This window comes from Diadema antillarum, unplaced genomic scaffold (genome assembly GCF_040938485.1).
Source record: "Diadema antillarum isolate AM-2024a unplaced genomic scaffold, OU_Dant_1.0 scf00000066, whole genome shotgun sequence".
Taxonomy (NCBI): domain Eukaryota; kingdom Metazoa; phylum Echinodermata; class Echinoidea; order Diadematoida; family Diadematidae; genus Diadema; species Diadema antillarum.
The window spans coordinates 61,180-82,506 of NW_027270955.1; the positions used below are offsets into that span (position 1 = coordinate 61,180).

General features: G+C 38.5%; 3 protein-coding genes across 3 annotated transcripts in view; 2 read left to right on the forward strand and 1 right to left on the reverse strand.

Annotated features, from left to right (window-relative positions):
* Positions 1-2,342, reverse strand: part of LOC139716568 (ammonium transporter Rh type B-A-like) — a gene marked incomplete at its 3' end in the record, with an annotated part of 59,559 nt that extends 57,217 nt beyond the window's left edge. The window contains exon 1 of the mRNA XM_071628099.1: positions 2,186-2,342. Coding sequence (XP_071484200.1) covers positions 2,186-2,342 — 157 coding nt within the window. The remainder of the gene's footprint in view (positions 1-2,185) is intronic.
* An 8,316-nt stretch (positions 2,343-10,658) lies between these two features.
* On the forward strand, positions 10,659-11,970 carry LOC139716529 (TLC domain-containing protein 5-like). Its single transcript, XM_071628069.1, has 2 exons — positions 10,659-10,911; positions 11,638-11,970. Exons 1-2 carry the CDS (start codon positions 10,683-10,685, stop codon positions 11,937-11,939), a joined length of 531 nt encoding a protein of 176 aa, XP_071484170.1. The 5' UTR covers positions 10,659-10,682; the 3' UTR covers positions 11,940-11,970.
* A 2,128-nt stretch (positions 11,971-14,098) lies between these two features.
* On the forward strand, positions 14,099-14,561 carry LOC139716485 (TLC domain-containing protein 5-like). Its single transcript, XM_071628027.1, has one exon. It carries the CDS (start codon positions 14,099-14,101, stop codon positions 14,480-14,482), a length of 384 nt encoding a protein of 127 aa, XP_071484128.1. The 3' UTR covers positions 14,483-14,561.
* Positions 14,562-21,327: the final 6,766 nt, after the last annotated feature.

Consider the following 21,327-nt stretch of genomic DNA (forward strand, 5'->3'; position numbering starts at 1 on the left):
AACTATAAATACCAGCTGGAGAGGTTGTTGATGGCTGCCAGATAACTGAGAGAGAGATATTGGTTTGTGTTTGTTTGTGTGTGTGTGTGTGTGTGTGTGTGTGTGTGTGTGTGTGTGTGTGTGTGTTTTATTCGCGTGTGTGACTCGATTTTGACCTGCCTTTCACAGTCAGTGCCTCTGCCAACTATCAGGTAGCGTCGCCTGGGCTTGTTTTCTTATCAGTTTAAACCGACAACTATATTTACACTCGAGTTCAACTTCCAATAAAAAAAGAAGCAAAGAAGGGTAATGAGTTTACGGTAATCTTTGCGTGAGACGCATACTCGTCTCCGTCATGTATTTATAGGCAGGACAAGAACAAACATTACAAAAATGTTGACTGTGCACTACTTGATCCGACTCTAATAAAATCGGACATTTTCGGACAAAAAGAATTCATTAATTTCATTTATATTCTTTTTCTTCTTTGTCTCTTTTTTTTTGTGTGTTCTATTTCTTTCCGTTCCCTCCGTTCTACGTGTGCTTTCTTTCCTAATTCTATAGGGTCAGAGGAAATCGATACCTTGATCACTTTGAAGCATTTTAATGATATTGATTTCGGTATAGTATACATCATGTTTTAAACATACTTTTGGATTTGTGTGTCAATCCCATCTGCTATCATGGTGTAGTTTTCCTCTCGAGCAAAAACATGATTATTCTTCCACATCACTGCTTACTCGATTTACTACCCACTTGATGTTTGTTGACATGTCATCGAATATGAAGTAAAACTTTAGCTATACGTTAAGTTTCAGAACAATGCTGTGTCTCTTGTTTCAGAATTTCGATCACTATAATATTGGCCTTCAAACGAATAACATTGTTGTCATGCAAATCGCTTGAAGTCGTACGTGCGTGGCATTTAACTCACTGCGGAGGTTCAAGGACTTGAGGGGGCAGTAGGCCTTGTAGACAAGGTAAAATATCTTGCACATTCTCAAAACATAGACCTCAACATTCTCCGTGATCGATGGTTCCTTTCTGATGCCAAAAGCTCCTTACTTATTCGGACTCTTAAATGGTCTTCACTGATACCAGCTCAGTGAGTTTCACCTATCAAATTATAGATCAACCGTCCCGTACACAGGGTCTCTGAATTACAGCCCCCTAGTTTTCGTCTATATGTTCGCATTATCACAATCATCAAAGTCGTCATCGTAGTTATCCTGCACGTAATAAATAAATCACCATAGATGAATATTATCAGCAGTAGTAGTCTGGTAGTAGATGTCATATCAGTTAAGAGTACAGTACATTTAATTTTGTCTGAACTACCCCGTCTTTAATCATACCATATTCATAATTGTACAATAATTATTGTTGTAAGTTCTTTTTTTCACTCTCAACAACTCGCACAGTTCAGTGAAGTAATTATCCGTGGAGTTAGTCAGGCTCGTCAATGATTGGCATCTCACGCCAAAGCGGCATATCATCAGCAATAAACAGTTTATTTTTAGAAGAGGGGGTGGTAGCTCATGCGAGTAGAGATTCAATAATGTATTGCACGACTGTATAGGAGTATATGTAAATGAAATTGCCCCAGTTTTTGTAGTATATCTGCTTACATGCACTCAAAAGTGTCATTACAAGTTGGACTTTGATTGAGCGTTAACTGAGCTTAAGCTCCTTGGTTTAAAGAAGCCGCCGATTGCTGGTGACGCTATACAGGATTCTGCTCATGATAAACTCATCAGTGACAAAATGCCGTAATTTGGATGATATAAATACATTAAGAAATATTATACATAATAGATATACATATAAATCAATACAATAATCATATTGCATTATTTGCAGAATCTTCTTCTTTGCACTCCTGTCGGTTGCTTTCCATCTCACTTAACATCTATTCATTCAGTTCCTTTCCAACCCCCCTTTCCTGTCCTCCATCACACCCACCCCTTCCCTATCAAGGACCAATGCAATCCCCCCACCTGTTTTGCTCCCTTTCTACTAATTCTACTGTACATATAATACATGCATGTGTACTTTTTATCAAGGAGCATTATTATTGAAGATCTGCTTTGTTGAAAATAAAAGTGCTTGCTTTCGTCTACACTCTAATTGTATAGCTTGTGCAGTTTGCAGGGTTACTCTAACAAACCAATATAATGACTGATGGTAATTATTATCATGTACTCACGCCCGTAGTATTTGTCCACGGAATAGAAATCTTCGTCGTCCTTGGCGCCTGGAGCGGCGACGTGGGGATCATAGCGCACGAAGACCGCGAACAGGATGACGAAAAGGATCTCGAAGATCAGCAGCACCGCTGTCAGTTTACCCCGAAAGAAACCCATCTCGATGTCGATAACGTCGTCGATGTCGAACTCTCAGAACAAGTTATAGTGTGGTATTTTTTTAATATTATTGTTGTTGTTTGTAACAGTGTAAATAGTCCTGTGCATACGATGGCGATGTTCGGCGATTGCTCTGCAACTGCTTTGTGAAATGTTTGGGACTGCACTTAGCAGCGCTTCAAGCCGGTCAGCTTTACCGAAACAAGTTCTTTGGACGAGACCGGGGATTTGGTACTATACTGATAACAACCGTGTTTACTCGAGGTCAATATCTGGTTGAAGTTCACTTTGATGGATTAATCGGCCTGCGGCTGTAAATACACGAAGAAGGTGAATCCTGCAAACAGTGTTCTAGAAGTTTGAGGGTGAGATCAGGGGTGTCTCAAAACATCAGACTCTGAACTACCAGTAAAACGGTATGCTCGTAGTAAGCAGGGTATTTAAACGACCTATCGGCTGGGATACTGTCGTGGATTGATGGGGATAAACAAGAGATTTGTTCACTTATATACCACAGAGTACATTCCTGTGAAATACATTTAGAATGTGCACGGCTATCAATGACGGAAGTACTAGTAGGCGTGGCTTTCGGGTTGAGGACCGCCCTTATCACGAGGCTGAGAGGACAATGCACGCGTGCAAAAGTTTCTCCTCGTCTCATGAATATTCATAAGAGCAACCATCGCGTCTTAACCTAGTGTTTCCCATGAGCTGCAGCTGTAGACCACACTATTTCAGACTAATATTGCTGGATCAAGACCATACCAGTTTATTTTTCATAAGCGGTTTACCTCTGAAATTTACGCTTTACTTGCCTCTTTCCAATTCTGTTGTTTGTTTGTTTTTCTTTTTGAAAGGGGGGGGGGGGGTTATCACCTCTCTTTCGTAAATTAAATCGAAGTTTTTGTTTTGTTATTGTTTCTTAAGGGGACCATTCACATGATTAGCTAAAACCCACCGTGGGTTGCACTTTCGAGCATACATTCTAATTAAAAATTTTTATTTCATCGTTCCGAAACTCTTTCTACTATAATATGTGGTTGGTTTGATAAGATATACGGGTATTTTCACAACAACCAGAAAATCGTCTGGAGGTCCGGTTCAAATCATTGTTGCCATTCGACAATATTATCATTCTCACAGACGTGATTTTATCGTAAATAGTTTCATGTTTTGCCAACAAGTACAATGTATTGCTATTTCTGATGTTTAACATTGTGTTTAACGTTTGTTACGTCTTCCATGCCCCAGGGACGGTCAGTACAATATAGAGATTTAAAGTTCAATATCATCGTCGTTATCATTGTCATTTGCCCTTTTCAGGAGAATCCCTTCTATTGATTGAAGAGTTTTATCGCTTAACTAGCTAACCCCCAATCTTGCCAGGTTGAGATATTTGGATTAATAAAGCTCCTAAAAAAAAAACAAAGAAAATAATAAGATCAAACAAGATATTGTAATCATAACTTCTAGAATATTCCTTGTTATGTCACAAGTGAGATATTACCGGAAAGGTTTAATTTTGCTCTATCTGATGATAATAGACTTACTTTGAAATGTTTAAAAATGGCACGCAACTCATTTTGCAATAAAACTCTTCAATTATTAGCGGTACGTCACTCCAGAGTGGGGGCGAGATGGGAGAGAAAAAGTTAGAATAATAAGGGATGGGGGGGGGGGTAGAGGCAGCAGCGATTGAGAACGTAATCTAGATTATTGGTACACCAAGGATTGTACTAGCACATTATTTTGGCTCCACTGAACTCTTTTGAAAGGTCGCTGATCTCCATGGGTTGAGAGGATGAGCGCCCTCTATTGACAGATGACAGGATGTATTATAACTTAAGGCGTGATAAGGGGAATGATTCCTTGGTCTCTTATATAGAATAAGATGTGTATTCCTTGTATCTGTGGTGTGCGTGTATGTACATGTACATGTATTGCATGTATTTTTTCCAAGCCGCCATGAAAGATTGAGCAATATATACTGAATCAGGGAGATGAAAGTATCCATACCCGAATGAATGTTGCACGTAATTTACATAAACAAGAGGGAGTATACATGTATTATCTTTATTGAACGTACGTGGTATTGGCATGGTTGTTGTCGTTGTTGTTGTTGTTGTTGTCACCGTCAGCGCCACGTTTTCAATAGTGGGGGGGGGGGGAGGGCACTTCCGGCGGGGACTAATCGGCTGATAAGCCCCCACCCCCCACCCCCACCCCAAAAGAAAAAAAAAATGGGGGGGGGGGAGGGAGGTCAGTAACGATAATCGAACCTGGGTGAAGACGCGCTACCGACTGAGCCAAATCATCGCTCTTTTGAAAGGGACTGTACAGTACTGGTTGAGGTGGGGATTCAGGTTTATAACAGTCCTAAGTGAGATAATGAGAAACCTCTTATGAAATATGAAAGAGCATGTAATTCTAAGAAGGATACAACGTTTATTTGATGGAAATTGGTTTTGAAATGGCTGAAATATCCAAAACAGAGCGATTCTAATAAAGTGTGGGACCCGCTTTGTTTTTCTTTGTTTTTGGATGTTTCAGTCATTCCAAACCCGATTTTCATCAAATAAACTTTGAATTCCTCTTAAAATGGCATGCTCTGTACTATTTCATGAGCGTTTTCTTGGTATCTGGCAGAAATTTTAAAGCCCAAGCCTCATCTCCACCAATACTGTACCATCCCTTGAATGTAACAATAGTATAACGTTGTTGTCATCAGTTTCATTAATAGATGTTTTATTACCATTAATTGATATATCCAATATAGTACTAAGTATACTGATGAAAATTCTGGTATTTTCACAGATGAACCTATTTTATCGAGTGTTCTTCTTGTCCGTGAAGCTATTGTATTTATTTCCTCATTATTGATTGATATCATTGTTGTCAACATCATTAATTTAGCTACTGCCATGCAGTTACGTGAAATGATGAACACCGGAATTTTCTTATCAAAATGTTATAATAAAGTCACTGAGGTGTTCATTCTGCTACAATTATCTGTCACCGATCATCACTACTATGACATAACAGTGTCACCATTGTATCTTATACTACCTTTTGCTGTAACGCATTCAGCATCAATACCATCACTTTTTTAATAATACATACATATTTTTCCTTTGCCAGTGAATCAAGAAAATGATACTCCTTAGGAAAATGCAATTGAAATAATGGTTATTTGTTTCTGCTCGAGCATTTCAGTTATGGTGCCGATATAGGCCTATATATAGGTCAGTGAATATTAGCCTCTATAAAAACAAATCAAACAGCTAAAAATGAAATCAAATTGATGAAAATAAATGAGAAGACAAGATAAATTGTTCGCAATGCCATTTTCCAAAGGGAGATGACATGATCAACGATGAACACTTACCAGGACAGAGTGGATCTGTGAGAACTGCATGCGCGAGTTTAACTTTGGAACCGTTTAAACCCATCTCTCCTCTCGTGGGTTTTATAAGTATTTCCAAAACAAATGAGAGCAGTCAATACGGGGATTCTCACCGATCCACGAATTAGGCATGTGTATCATTCGTTTTTATAAAATGGCCCCCTAAATTCATGAAATTCAACCTTTTTGCCCATCATGCGTCCGGTACACCTACAATAATGTACAGCACTATACAATATACAATGCTTGAGCAATGCTTTCGGATTTTACCAGACGCATGGCCATGGCTCAGTGTGGATCAGTAAAATCCAATGCATGACAATAAATTGACCAATCAGATTGCAGAGATTCTACAATCCATTTTTATGATGCATTATGATTATATCTTCTTTTTTATATTTTTTTCTTTCTTTCTTTCTTTCTTTCTTTCTTTCTTCTTCTTCTTCTTCTTCTTCCTCCTCCTCCTCCTCCTCCTCCTCCACCTCCGCTTCTTCCTTCCCTTCCCTTCCTCCTCATCATCATCTCTTCACTTCATACTTTATCACCAGCGTTATCTTCCACTCCATGTGCAAGTCAGTCTTTCTTCTTCTTGCTCCTCCTTTTCTTTTGCGCTACTCATTTTTCTTCTCCTTTAAAGGACAAGTTCACCTTCATAGACATGTGGGTTGAGTGAATGCAGCAATATTAGTAGAACACATCAGTGAGAGTTTGAGCAAAATCGGACAATCCGTTCAAAAGTTATGAATTTTTGAAATTTCTACTCAGTCACGGCCGGATGAAGAGACTACTATAGGTTGTGATGTCACATGAGTACAACGATAATAAAGAAAGAATAAAGAAAATTTAACATATTTCCTTTTTTCTCGCATAAGGAAAAGAATACTTGACTTCTCTCTTTCAGAAGGCAGGGGGAATAATATTACCCTTAACATACGTCAGTAGCAAGTCGAAGAAATGTGCACTTTATTCAAAAAGTAAAGTTTTGTGAAATTCTCTTTTTATTTTCCTTATATAGTTGTACGCATGTGACATCATACACTGTAGTAGTCTTCTCTTCCAGTATAGACTGCGCAGATACTTAAAATATTCATAACTTTTGAAGGATTGTCCAATTTTCCTCAAACTTTCACTGATGTGTTCTACTAATATTGCTGCATTCTCTCAATCCTTATGTGTATGAAGGTGGACTTGTCCTTTAAAGGACGTAAAAGCCTTACTTCTACTCCTCTCCCTATTTTGCATTCTGTATAGATGTAGTAAGAAATAGAATGTACCTGCTTGAATGTACTTGATTTTCATAATTGTAATGTGGTCCATTTATTTGGGGGTGGGGGTCAAAAGACGATTTGACACCGATGTCTGTGCCATTGAACGGAATGATTATGAATTACATGAATGAAAAGAAATTTGCCGGATACATGCAACATTTTGTACGAATGTCATGAATGTTTCTCTAGAGGGAGACATACCAGATATCAGTACGTGATGACCGCACCCTGGCCTTGTGCAGCTATCTATGCACCTGCGATGCTGCAGCAGGTGCTGCTGCCGCAGCTCTTCCAGTCCAGTTTGAGACCAGTCCTGTGATAAACGCTGCGCGCAACGACCTCGCTCGTTTATTAGGAACGTTTCTCTCACAATGCAATGATTCTGCTGGTAGCAAAGTCTAAGTGTTGTCCACTAGAGGAACACACAGCTGGATACAGGTTTGGTTTGGTTTAGTTTGGTTTATTTCTGCATTTTCTTTCCCCAAATACAATTGCAAATGAAAACAGAGTGATACAGAGTATGCAAAAAAAAAAAAAAAGAAAGAAAGAAAGAAAGAGTTTAACATACAAATCAATACAAAAATATCATTTTCGTAACAACATCAGTATGTAGTGACATATGAATCAAAATAACATATTAAGGCATACTGTATCTATGAACAAAGGAGAAATCAATACAGGGGACCGTCATCATAAGCAGAGCTTGACGTGGATGAGGCCCTATCTATATATGTAATACGAATATGATACAGCACCAATTATAAATGTACTCATAAAACTCTTAATCTTGATACACGAAACACATTTTGCTAAAAAAAAAACAACAACAGAAAAGAAAAACCGTGACTTGGTACTGTTGCTGTATAGGCCTATAGAACCTGCAGCACGAACATCATAGGCGTACTTTCCCCTTCATTTCTACTTTTCAATCAATCAATCAATCGGTCGATCAATCAATCAATCAATCAATCAATCAATCAATCAATTAATCAATCAATCCATCCATCCATCCATCCATAAATCAATCAATCAATCAACCGATCAATCAATCAATCAACCAATTATTGACAATCAATCAATAATCTATGTATCTGTCCATTTACCTACTTTTCTATGTATCTCACATCATCTACTTACTTATCTAGGGCCTATCTATCTATCTATCTATCTATCTATCTATCTATCTATCTATCTATCTATCTATCTATCTATCTATCTATCTATCTATCTATCTATCTATCTATCTATCTATCTATCTATCTATCTATCTATCTATCAAGTTGGCTATATCTACCCCGGACCCTTCCCCGCGAAGTATACCCTAGCAAATACTGACCCTAACCTATAACCGTAACCGTAACCCTAACCCTTACCCTAATATTTTGCTCTAACCCTACACTAAGCAGTGTTCATCCGGGGGAGGGGGTACTGAGTAATTGCCCTTGGGGCTGGTACGGGCAAAATGAAACTTTGAGTACTTTAAAAGTACTTTTACTCTCTCTCTCTCTCTCTCTTAAATCAAAACATTCACTGCCTTGTGTACTGCCCATCACAAATCATCAACTTTAGTATTTCTAGACTCTATTTGTCAATTTAGCGAGCTGCTTAAAGCATCTTTTCCACTTTATTGGTCTAAACCAGGGAAGAGCTCATCTCTCTCCCTATTATCAACTCGATGTCCAGTATGTAACCACTGAGCTTTTCCCCCATATCTCTTTCTGTAACTGACCATTGCAGTTCTCTGAATAGACGTGATTTCCCAGTCGTTTGAAGCAAAAATTCAACAAGCTGCGACAGAAGCCCGAATAGGCCTACTCGTGAAATCCTGCACAGACAGGGGTGTGACAGTTACAGCTTCAACATAAAGAGTGATAGTTCATGCTGTTTTCACACATTGGTGAGTATTGACTTCAAATTTGAGTGCACTTTTCAATTCATACCATGATGTTTTGGGCCGTATTATGTCATGAGAGGATAAGGCAGGGAATCTTCCATACAGCTTGGTCCCATACCTTCAAAATTATGTTGCACTGTATCTAACCGCGGCGCGGCGCGCTGTCAGTGTCAGTGTCAGTGCTGTGAATTTGATAGTGAGGTGCCCGTACCTCGTCAGGGGCCCGAATATCGTCACCTTGTTACAAGCGCACTTAACAAAATTTATGCTTGGGACTTGTGTTCAGTACGCTTGAAACTTGGTAGGCAGGGTTACCACAACCAAACTGGTCCAAAGTAACGAACTGTGGTGAAAACCGGTTAACCGAACAGTTTTTTTGCGAAAATCTTGAATTTATGCCATTATGGAATAGAGAATCCTGGTTACGACATACTAATTACTATCATTACGGTCACCTGCACGCATCTTTTATGTGCTTGTCTATGGGAGCATCACGGTCACCCGCACACGTCTTTTACGTGCTTTGTCTATGGGAGCACGGGTGATGAGTTGCGGGCCCCTTCCTTAGCGCACAACTATTCCGCATTGTTCACGTTTGAGGAAGATAGCTGCAAATTTCCTGTATCGATCAGTGAACTTGTGGTTCTATTGGAATCATCAACATTTTTCCTGTATGTTAGTGGGATTTCAGAGAATTTCAGTCACGAAATGTGATTCAAACATGCATAAACATTAACTATGACGAGGTGCAGGTCACTCATCTATTAAATAAACTGTGACCAGCCTGAACGCGAAGTGTTCGTGCTGCGCATTGTAGGATTTGCGATCTGGTACTGGGTAGTATTGTGGCTAAATTACAACTTTTAAATACAAAAAAATGCGTCAATCTGAATACATACCGAATAGACTTACTGTAGTCCAATTATTGACAACAGGTTAACCACTACGGAGTTTAATACGGGTACGGGGAACGTTTGGTTCTGCTTTGCTTGGTTTGTAAGTTATGGCCTAAAGTTAGTCTATTTCTATTCAAATCGATGACTAAAATGATTTGGTCAGGACAGGAGGGATCTGCGAGAATGACAACTGCCCTGTAGGATTTTTTTTGTGTGTGTTAAAAGAAATGAAAAGAAAAATATATACATCTATGATAGGGAGGGGGACACGTGCACCCCCTTTAATTTTGTAAAGGCGCCTCCTTCCCTCTGCAGAATTCCTGGATCCACCCCTGGCCCTGTTGCCTATACATAGCTATAGTATAGCTACACTTATACCCAGGCGCAGGCAGGCCCATGGATGATATTATGATAACTATATTAAGATGGATGTTGCTAAACACAGGGTTTCAACCCTCTGAATTCAGTTCCAGATTCTGTTACATTTGAAGTTGGCTAGATCATTGCTAGGTGGCATGGTGTCAAATGTAAAATTGATAGGTTCATACTTCCAAAGCTTGTCCGGACCGATTAAAAAACTGTAGACACATTCTGTGTTTGATATGGTCTGTCACTCTCAGTTAAATGTACTCCTGAGTAAGATGCTAAGATAATTTTATGAATGAAATCTTTTAATAGAGTACCATGGTAGTTTATTTTATGGAAGGGTACATGAAGACATGAGTGAAGTTGAATCAAGGTTGTGAACAACTGTTAGAACAGAAATAGTTGTGCACTTCGTAGAGCCCGTGTCCCTTTGCTACACTTTAATATCATGCGGTCATTTGTGTAATGTTTGTCCAGATCCTTCCAGTCACCTGACGTAAACAGCCAGTTGAAATGGGCTTCCTACAGCGCTTGGACGAATCCCTGGACATCAATGTCCCCCTGGCTGTGGTGGCCAGTTTCTTCTGCTGGTTGTCCCTCTACTGCATCCTCTGCCTTGCCAACTCCAAGCGCAGCTATGAGTGGCACTGCCGCGTGGTGACCGGTGTCCACGCCCTGGTCATATCCGTGATGAGTTACACCTTTGGAATGTACTACAACCCCTGGTTCATCACTAATCCAGGTCAGTGTGAAAGCAGACAAGGGAAAGTACGTAAAGGCAGCTGTTAAACATGTTTTGAATATCTTACTTGACCATTTCAAAGCATAGACTAAATGTATCAGGCACAATTACCATTTACATTTGAAACAGTGATCTACTCACGTGCAGGTTTACTAGAATGACAAACAGCATGAAACTGTCATTAAAAGAAATCAAATAGTACTGTATTGACAAGACTCAGTTAATCTACTCATTTGTTGTCCTTCTTATATTTCTTACAATATTATATTTAATGTAAAGCATAGTGGAAAATATAAAAGATCACTTCAGCATTGTCTTTAATGTGCGTGAGCCGTTTTAGAGGTACCCTACTGATGATTGGTTTTTGTTGGTAAGCTGGATTGTGATCTCCACTAGGTTGTTGTTGGTTTTTTTTAAAGAGTTAAGAAAGTTCTGTGCCATTGGCAATCATATGACCTTCGTTGAGGTTTGTACTCTCTGAGTGCTTCTAATTAAACGCAAGTGCTCTCCCAGAGACCTCTCTAATAACCCAATACAACATATCATACAGTGATCATCATTATCTTGTCGTTTTGATTGATACAAAAAATGATGCGGGTGGTGATGGTTTGACCATTTGTGTGCATTGAGTACCGATCAACACAGAAATCCCTTGTAGCATTGAACATGCCATCCAAAGTCACTGGCACAGATGGGGTTAAAGTTTGCTCCAATGTGATATGGCAGGCGGCAGAAATAACAACCTTGAGATCCTGACCCTGGTCATCTGCCTCGGCTACTTCCTCTTCGACATCTGCTGGTGCGTCTGGTTCCGGGAGGACGGCTTCATGATCGTGCATCACTTCCTCACCATCGTCTGCATCACGATCTCGCTCCTCCTGGACGTCTCGGGAACGGAGGTCGGGGCGGCCATCTTTGGAGCGGAGGCCAGTAATCCCATGCTACAGGTGCGTGAGAGATTTTCTTGGTGTCATTTTTGTTTGCAAAAATGGAAGGAAACGGGTAATGTAAAATTTTCAGGCAGCTGAGGAAAGATGGGGAAGACAAATGTGACCCGCTACAACAAAAGGATCCAAAAGTCGGGGGAGGACAATTTTCTAAAAATGACATGTCATTATTCCCCTACTCTTCCACTTTAATTTCATATATAACATGACTCATAAAAGTACTCGGTTATGGAGGTATTGATGATTTTATACATGCATGTCGAGTGGTTTAGGAAACCAGTGTTTCGAGAAAACTGCCTTCAATGTTTTCCTTCTGACGCTATCATTACCAAGGGGAGGCAAGACAGTTTTCTCCACTTGACAATAGAACGTATGCTCCTAGCAACCTCCGCAATGTTCATTCAAGCTTAGCCCCAGCGGTTTACGCATGACCTATCAGTAACCAGGATACCATGCACAGACCAGTAAGATCACTCCCTCATTGCCAGGGGTGGAGTCTAGCTGCGGCACTAGATCCAAATCTTTGGACATGTTTCTGTTCCATTCAAAGTTGGAAAATCATGACCAAGAAAAATGCTAATTTTGTGCCTTTCCTGTGATCATTTAGCTTTGGAATTGCGGCAGATGATAGATGATACATTAGACTACAAAATTTGGCTTTTAAAACAGAAATCCAATCGTTTGGCTGATTTTGATGATCTGACTTCAAACTTGATTTTCTCGGCTCAGGCGTCAGCGACCTCAGGATACTTTTGTTGCAGCAGGTCACAAATGGTGATGACTCAAATACTCGTATTTCTCTCACCATAAATGAAGTTACGTTGTAGAAGGTACTATTTCTTTATGCCCTCCTGTATTGAATATATTGCAGTACAGCTGTATTTACCACTTATCATTATAGTGTGTTCTAAACTTTGGTGTGTAATACGTACTGGTACAATACCTGAATGCCATGAAATATTGGCATCACTGTGTGCTGTTTAATGCCAAAGGTTATTTGACGGCTTGATCGATCAATGCAGGCATAGAGTACAAACATGGATTTTGCTGGTACATGATGTGTACATTCTACTAGAGTGTAGGTTGATGATTTCTCCAAATGGTTGGCCAATAAGGCTTGACAGCACTAGTGTGGTTAGTACATATCATTGATGTGTAATTTATGCTTATTGTTTATAGGTATGTATTTCCTGCCATGCTTTTCAAGTTTGTTGGTGTGATATTGTATGGCAGCTGTTCATATGAATACTTTCCACCTATTTGTGGTGTTATTAACATCAACATCAAAATTGATGAATTCATAATTTCTGAGAAAGCAGAGAAACAAAAGTGATGGATCAATAATTCTTTGTTTGTTGGTGTTTTTTTTTTGAGGTCATATGACAGTATGAGTGTGTGCAAGTCATTTGTCATAGCCCTCAATAGTTACGTTCAGACGACAAGCCTTAACCTCGAGGCTAGGAAACCTCGAGGTTAGAGCTTGTAGTTAGGGACCGTGAAGATGCACTCGTAGTTAGCTAACCTCGAGGTTAGCTCGATGTTAAGAGCCACGAGGAATCTTATGGTTAGCGCTCTAACCATGAGCCGCGGGGGGTCCCCACTCGTAGTTAAGCAACGTGTGGACACAAAAATCAACGCACTCAAAGGGGCAGGAATTTAACCTCGAGGTTTCGTAACCTCGAGGTTAAGATTCGTCGTGTGGACACACGTCGTAGTTAGGGGACAAGAGCTTAACCTCGAGGTTTCCTAACCTCGAGGTTTCCTAACCTCGAGGTTAGGGCTTGTCGTCTGAACATAACTATTGCGTAACTAAAAGGGCTGTGATTGGACTTTGACACATGTTAATGCAAGGTGTCAGTCACTTTGACAAAAACTTAACAGATGTGGAGGCTTGAGGGTAGGGTCAAATTAATGGCAGAAACTGCCATGTCATTTTTGTTCTGCATATACACAGAAATCTGTGAATATTTCCTCCAGTTGTGTTTGTAGCAGCTTTCATTTATTTTTATCTATTTATTCATTTGTGTATTTATTTATTTATTTATTTATTTAATTATTTATTTATTTATTTATTTATTCCTTCATTTATTCATTCATTCATTCATTCAGTCATTCATTCATTCATTCATTCATCTATGTATTTCTTTATTTTTGAGAGGGGTTGCTTTGACTTGTGTAAAAGACCTTTGTTTGGTATGATTTCTGATTTGAACAACTGTTTTTTCCAGCTACGCTATTTAATGCGGGAGGCTGGCTACATGAAGAACCTTGCCTACGAACTGAACGACCTTCTCTTCATGGGCACCTTCACGTTTTGCCGCATGGGGATCGGCACCTACGCCCTCTACAACTACGTCCAGCACCCTGCCCCCCTGCTGATCTTCAAGATTGGCTCATGCGGGCTCTACCTGGTCAGCCTGATCTTCATGCACAGTATAGCGCGCTTTGCCTGGCGGAAGTACAGCCGGATGTACCGCTCCCTGCGGGCGGGATGTGGTCCGTGGGGACTGGAGAATGGCAAGACCAATGGGGACGTCGCCGCGGCAACAGCCACACCCACAGCCACACCCGGCAACAACGAGAACGGCCATATATCAGCGGGACACCACGAACACAAGGAATAGATGCAAACTCCAATAGGGTCTAAAGTGTGATTGAGTGTATGTAGGTCAGATGTTGAGAGAAAGAAAGAAAGAGAGAGAGAGAGAGAGAGGGAGAGAGAGAGAGTGAGAGAGAGAGGGAGAGAGAACAAGACAGAAAGAGAGAAACTGTTGTTCCAGTTTGAAATACATGTACAACATTTGGTAGATACTTATAATCTGGATACCAGGGAACTTGAGTCAGGTAGAAATGGTAGAATTATCTATATTAGACACATCCCTATGAACTTGTCATATACTGTAAAAGTGGAAATTTTTGAAGTGCGGAAATTTTTGTGCATTTTGCAAAACCAGCACGCAAATTATGAAAACACATGAACATTTTTGCATATCTTATGTTCCACTAATGACTGTCTTGATTCTGTGGAATTAAAAATGTGCAAAATTCATCTTACCCAGCCGAGCGCAAAAATTTCTTGTGTGACAATATCCACTTTTACAATATATATGATATATATATTTTTCATTCGGCCTATCATCTTGACTCTATGTATCACTGTGTGAAGTAAGCTAAAATTATCTCTCTGTTTCTTTCCTTCTTTCTGTGCCAATAATGCCTCCTACATTTATTATAAAATAGAGCGATGAAAAACTTAGCAATTAAAGAAACTTCGCGAATTGATCTTGATGCTCACTCTTGGCCATGAAGGTACTTGTGTGGGCGTGATCTTCACCTCTCATAAAACCTTTGTCCCCTAAGGTTGAGACTTACATCAGAGTTTTATTATCAATGAGTTGTCCAATACAGTGGACTCTCGTTATAACGAAGTCCTCGGGACTGGCAGTTTTCTTTCGTTATATCAAAATTTTGTTTTAACTTAACAAATAAACAGTAGAAAAACATAGAGTGGATACTGTTGCGGCCTGAATTTTTACTTCGTTTAACCGGAATTTTGTTATGACCGTGTTCGTTATAATGGGAAGGCGTTGTATTGATCGGTCTCTTGCCATATTTATTATCAGTGGACAACACATGTGGCTATTTCTAGAAACAAAATTATAAGCAAGGAAAGAAATCCAAAAGATCAATTGAAGAAACATGTTAAGTTTTTAGATATTATTCACAGTGGTGATGTGATTCTAATGTGGAATTCATAGAAAGATATATGTAGGGCAGCCTGTTACATGTAGGCATGATTGGTCGAGAAATACAGTTTCATGGTAGTGCAATGTCTAGACTGTCTTTACTCTCTTTCGACAATCTATGGTTGTACGCATTCTTATCCTTTTGTATCGCAGGGCTGTGCAGTAAGCTATGTTTTTTCTACTGGTCCGACTTGTCTTATTGGACCAGTAGGTACCCAGTTTTTTCCATTTTTTACAGGTCCATTCATAGAAATGTTACTGGTCTGACAGTGATTTTTACTGGTCCAGGACTGTTGGACCACTGCCAGTGTGCAGCGTTGTGTATCGCATCAGCTACCATCTCATGTTCTATGTAACTTCGCTTTCCCTGTTCTCTTTGTGTACCTCAAAATCTGCTTGGTAGCTTGGCGCATTTATTTCCCTGTGCTTCTTTTTGTTTGTGCTGCTCTAATATTCAACTCGTACTCCTCACTCAGCTAATGTGCAATTTCATGCCAAAAGACAAACTAACTTGTAGTACTACAGAGCCAAAATTTATTTTGCTTGTATAGTTCTGGGTACTCAAAGATTTACTGTCATTCTCTTGTGTTGTACTAGCCCTTGTGTCAAATGTGCAGAGTAACTAATTTCTGTGACCTAATCTCATTCTTGGATATTATATAAAGCAGGGCTCGACACTAACGGTGGCCCGGTGGCCCGGGGCCACCAGAAATGAAAGTCGGGCCACCAAATTTCAAAAAAGGGCAAATTTGGTGGCCCGCCTCGGGCCACCAAAATTTTTTGAAAAGTATGTCAATAAATTCGTAACTTTTTGCGCCGGAAATTAGCAGTTAAATTTGTTTAAAGGATGGATGAAAAGAACTGAATGAGTGCCTGAGAGTGAGTGTTGCAAGTTTGTTGAAGTTTATTTATGAGTAGATATGTCCAACTTCTAATTCTTAATATCATAAAACTTAAATATTTGACCAATTTAAAAAAAAAGGACTTCTAATTTTTTTTATTGTTTTTTTTTCGGGACACCAAATTTTTCTCTCGGGCCACCAAAAATGTGAAATTTAGAATTTGGTGGCCCCATCGGGCCACCAAACAAAAAAGTTAGTGTCGAGCCATGTATAAAGTGATGCTGTTGTTGTTATTTGGTAGGTAGATTAAGAGTTTGTTTATCATATACAGTAAAACCAGAAACATTCGCGGCATGAAACTTTCACAAATTGCCGACCATGATGATGTACAGCATTGTACTGGCATTCAATGCATTGTGCAGACAAAGACTTTTGTGTGCCTCTTACTTTAGCAAATCTTGGTTCCTTGCATTATTCTCAAAAGTTTCATGCAGCTGAAAATTTCTGGTCTTTCGTTATTGTCTTTCACGAAGGGGAGTGAAAGTCAGTGGCATATAAAAGTAAATCCCTTTACACATGACTGACCTAAACTTATGATTGAAACACAAAATGCCTCTTTTATAGTTTGTGTCTGGTTGCCTGGTGATTATGACCTCCCATAGGTGAGGATTAGGGTAGGTTTCTTGGAAACTACTATTTGTTTGTTCCACCCCAACCCCCCCCCCCCCCCCCCCAAAAAAAAAAAAAAAAAAAAAAAAAAAAAAAAAAAGTATTATTACACATGTCTGTTGCAGGGAAGGTAAAAATACTATTTTTTCCACCAAAAATATGCCTTCTCAGCCCTTGGAAAATGCAGTGTTGACTACAAAGGTTGGCACCTCTGCATACCTAATGTGCAACTGGTGTGATTTTGAAAGATTGTTTTGTGTAGCAAAGATGTATGGTCAATATAGCATACTTCCAAGCATGCCTGGCAGTGTGATGTGATGCGTTAGTTCCATGGTATTGTATTTACGAACATTGTTTTATAGTGTAAGAATTCATAATTGAATCGAAAGACTGAGTATTACATATTGGTATTAAGAGAAACATAGACCAATAATGGATTTCTGATGTGATATATGCATTTGAAATACAAGGCATGTCCATGGAACACAAAAGTGGGCCATTTCTTCCACATTTTGCAGATTGAACATAACAAATATTTGTTGATTCAGGTACCAGTATAGTGCACTCCCGTTATAACGAAATGCTCGGGACCGGCAGTTTTCTTTCGTTATAACCGAACAAATACAATATGTAACAAAAACAAGGAAACCACGCATATATCATATTCTGTTTGTTGAATACTCATCTTACACTGTGCAGATATGTGAATCGGAATGGTACACTGTACCTTTTAAATTTCTTTTGGATGTTACCTTAAAGAGAGCATAAAATTGACAGAAACTGTGTGTGACACACGGAGCGAACACACCGTGATGTAAAGCGTTCGCCCATGCTTGTTCCGCTACGAATTTTCGAAAGCGAACCGCATTTCGTTATAACGGAGCACATTTCTTTTGTTTTTCTTTGTCCGTGGGGCTCGGAAAAGACTTCGTTGTAACGAAAATTTCGCTGTAACCGTGTTCGTTATAAGCGAATTTTGTACCATAGACATTAATGGCGATGATTTTGGGACCAGAAGTTGTACTTCGTTATAACGAAATTTCGTTATAACCGTGTTCGTTGTAACGGGAGTGCACTGTATTTGATATCAATGATAATGGATATGGCCGTTCTTGTCCCTAAACACAAACCGCACATATTGAAAAAAAGCCGGCCACCAGGAGATTGTGCTGTCAAGAACAATTGAACAATTCAAAACTTTGTGGTAATGTGCTTTGATAAAGAGAAACAAAACAAATGCAAAAAATGTACCAAAAGGTGTACAAATTGTAAGCATTCTTTGGCTGCGAAATTCTGACAGAAGTTGATACCAAAATATCTAGCCTTTTATGTTTTGATGGACATTGAGTCTCTTTACATTTCAGTCAAATTACCTTATTTTCCAGTTTTCTGGGAGGTTTTGTTTTGTTTGTTTGTTTTTGGTCAGCTTTGCATGGTTAGAGGTCATGTATGAAGAAACATTTGACTTTGATATCGATATTGATATTGATATTGATATTGATATTGATATTGATATTGATATTGATATTGATATTGATATTGATGTTGATATTGATATTGATATTGATATTGATATTGATATTGATGTTGATGTTGATGTTGATGTTGATGTTGATGTTGATGTTGATATTGCTATTGATATTGATATTGATATTGATATTGATATTGATATTGATATTGATGTTGATGTTGATGTTGATGTTGATGTTGATGTTGATGTTGATGTTGATATTGATATTGATATTGATATTGATATTGAAGTCACAAAGATTAAGCAGCTGGAGAATAGATATATATTTCTTTTGATTATATTTTTAAATCCAGGTGGAATGATAAGCCGTTCTCTCTATTTTCCTCCTTTGTTTTCTACCAGAGTTAAGCTTTTGTAATTACATTTCGAGAGTAATGGTTTGTGTAACATTATCTGGTATTGTAATGATGCTTGTTTGCTTTCAGTACCTCTTTTCTGTGAACCAAGCGCGGGTTATGTAAGTACCTGCTGGTCAACCACCCTTTTTGTGTCAGCTTTGTGTTGTTTTCTGTGAGTTCTTTTGCTAGGTTGGTGAAATAGATATCTTTGTATGTGTGTGTAGATGTACGGAAAGCCATGTGAAGTGATGGTCATGAAAATCTCCTCTTTCCTTGTTGAATTGTGTGAGAACAAAACAAAGCTACCTTCGGACATGTACAGTAAGTGAGCAAAGATACATATACTACTGAATGCATTGTCGTTTTTTGTTTGTTTGTTTGTTTTACTGCACTACGGAGATGTGCTCTGTATTAAGTTCTCATTTGACTAAATGGAAAGAGCCAGGATAAACACTCTTTGACCAGTCATAAAAAGTGACAACAACAAAGTAAAATAGTTGCTGACTTTGAAGAATTAATGATTCATTCACTTTTTAATGATTTACTTATCTGCTTCTTTTAAAAAGAAAATGTGTACTTATTTCATTAATGAAGTACTTTATTTCAACTATTTGATTTATTAATCTTTTATTGAATAATTTATTTAATTACTGATATATTTGATCATTTATCCATTTATGGTTACAGGAAGTAAAAAAGAACGAACCACACGAGCCTCTAAAATATATATTCCATAACCTTACATGTCCCATAAGTCAGCTGTGCATTGTGTATGTTTGAATACAACTGTTGCCACCAAAGTGTTTTATGCTATGTGAGGTAGACTTGCATGCTTGTAGACTGGTACTACTTGTACTTGCTTGATAATAAGCTGTTATGCCTGTACTTGACTTGTATATTTTGATGTTTTTTCATGAAGCATGTCTGGTGAGTAGTCTATGTATAAATTGCTATGTATTTTTACAGTGTAAAGTGTGTAGTGCCCCTGCTTTGCTATGCCTCCATCTTACTGAAATGATAACTGTTGTAGACTATTCCATTGTATTGTGTGGGGGAGATGGTGCTATGAGTATGGGCTTTGTGTGTTTAGTGCATCAAATCCTGGAGTAATTTTGTGACAGATACTTTTATCTCGCTCCTCCTCAAATTGGCAACTCTTTGAATTTTAATGTATATTCTGTATTGGAGAATGGTTAGATCAAGCTGGTTACATTCATGAAATTTGCCCAAAAATGCATAAACTTGCCAATGTGAGATAAATGTCGGTTCAATCTCCGTATATGTGTTGCGAATTTAAGGATCAATTACATGCTTTTAAACAATATAAAAAATAGACAAAGGGATGTTCAGGAGAATAAGACTCAGATGGCATATTATTTTATTTTACCTCGATATATAAGCAAGCAAGGAAGGATACAACTTGCAATGAAAAGATACAGCATTATAACCGCACTGATGTGTTATTTAGAACTTCATGGGTTTGGTCATAAGTAGTAGCTAATGCTAGGTTTTGGATTTCATGAGACTTTTGACCTTTTGATTGTAGGAAAAGTTACAAAGTGAACCAATTCAGGTCCTTTTTGATAGGTTTGCTCCTATTTATGGGACTATATTTTATTTCATGTTATTCTCTTAGGTAAACCTGTGGTCAGGTACTGGTAGTGAAAAACTTGATGCGAACTCACACAATAGAATAAATTCTTCTGCTTCCAGTGAACTAGAGAGAAGTGGGGATCAACAGAATTATGTTTTGAGCTAAATGTAACCTTGTCATTACCAATGGCTACTTGTTTGTGCACTGTTTTAATGGCATTTTGAGATGTTGGTGTTGAGAGAGTTACAAGGTAAATGTAGTATGTGTTCACTCCAAAACGAGTCTGACTTTATGAATAGTCCCACATGCAGTGTTCTATTGTATGTTACATATCATATATATCTCTCTCACAAGGTAACCCTGTGTTGTTGTTGTTTTTTCTGCTCTATCAAACTTGTTGCCACATCAATTCTCTCAAAATAAGACACCTCAAAGTTATTGTGTTCTACATTATTTATTTCTGTAATGGGCAAATATGAAATCATGTCACATCCCAGATATAATAACAAGGAAATGCATACCATGTTAAGAATATAATGAGTGAAGTGCTATTTTGCCTTCACTGCCAGCATGTGTGATGATATTTTTTGTTTAAATTATTTAATAGGCAATGGAAGGAATTGTGTATGCTGGTGATAAAGAACAATTTTATATGTAATAAGTGCATACTTCAGTGCTATTCACAATTTGTTGATGCATTAGAGTAGCAGATGACATTAAAATGCAAAATACAACCCTTTGTGAGTTGA